Source organism: Neophocaena asiaeorientalis, unplaced genomic scaffold, assembly GCF_003031525.2.
Source record: "Neophocaena asiaeorientalis asiaeorientalis breed wild unplaced genomic scaffold, Neophocaena_asiaeorientalis_V1.1 scaffold162, whole genome shotgun sequence".
Classification (NCBI taxonomy): Eukaryota; Metazoa; Chordata; class Mammalia; order Artiodactyla; family Phocoenidae; genus Neophocaena; species Neophocaena asiaeorientalis.
In genome coordinates, this window is record NW_020172637.1 from 60562 (window position 1) to 61333 (window position 772).

A 772-nucleotide genomic window follows, 5' to 3' on the forward strand; every position below is an offset into this window, starting at 1 on the left:
CAGGCGGTCGGGATCGCTTCCCTCCCTCCGCGCCCGCCCTCCCTCTGTCCTTAAGGAAATGCTACCAGACACCCCCCACCAGACACGCTCAGCCTTGGCGAGGAGCGGCCGCCGCGGCAGCGAGAACAAGGGCACCAGGGGGGTTTCCTCCCCCTCCTCCTCTCCCTCCTCTTCCTCCTCCTCCTCACCGTCCTCCTCCTCCTTCTTCTCAGCGGTGACTTTCCAGGTGAGCGGCCGCCGCTGCTGCTGCGAGGATCCCCCTCGCCCACTTGGGCTCGGGCCGCCGTGTCGCGCCCTCCTCCCGCCCCTGTCACCCGGCGGCGGCCGGGAGCTGACAGCCGCCCGAGGGGCTCGCGGCCCGGAGGCTGGCGGCCGGCGGGAGGTGGGCTGGAGGTGAGGGGGTGGAGAGGAGGCGAGCGGGGCGCCGCCGAGCGCTGTCTCTCCCCGCCGGAGGAGGGTCTCCACAGGAACATCTTCGGTGACTGTGGCACAAGTCTTGGCCAAGTTGTATCCTGGACGTTGAAGCTCCCGGGAGCCCGGAGCAACTTGGAGGGTCTCCCGGCCAGTTAACCATATTCCTGCACGTCTCGACTTTGGGGTGCTGGGTGCAGCCTTGGGGTGCGTGGACAGACCATTCGGGCGAGCAGAGCGGCGGGAATCTAGGTTCCTCGGCTCGGTAAGTGGCCTCGGCGCGGTGTTTTTCCTGTCTCCTTTAGCATTAGGAGCTCGTTTCACTTTACACGAAATCGCCTCCGCCGGACCCCACGGCCCC

The 772-nt window shown here is 67.7% G+C and overlaps 2 protein-coding genes across 6 annotated transcripts in view; one reads left to right on the top strand and one right to left on the bottom strand.

Annotated features, from left to right (window-relative positions):
* The window catches only part of LOC112395940 (uncharacterized), a 35585-nt gene that overhangs the window by 24899 nt on the left and 9914 nt on the right, over positions 1-772 (bottom strand). Inside the window, exon 3 of the mRNA XM_024739393.1 lies at positions 189-710. Coding sequence (XP_024595161.1) covers positions 189-710 — 522 coding nt within the window. The remainder of the gene's footprint in view (positions 1-188; positions 711-772) is intronic.
* Positions 200-772, top strand: part of HIVEP2 (HIVEP zinc finger 2) — a 190721-nt gene continuing 190148 nt past the window's right edge. For 4 of the 5 annotated variants that reach the window (XM_024739386.1, XM_024739389.1, XM_024739388.1 and 1 more), the window contains exon 1: positions 200-676. The gene's annotated coding sequence lies outside the window, so the exon portion shown is untranslated. The remainder of the gene's footprint in view (positions 677-772) is intronic. The other variant, XM_024739392.1, reaches the window with a different exon arrangement.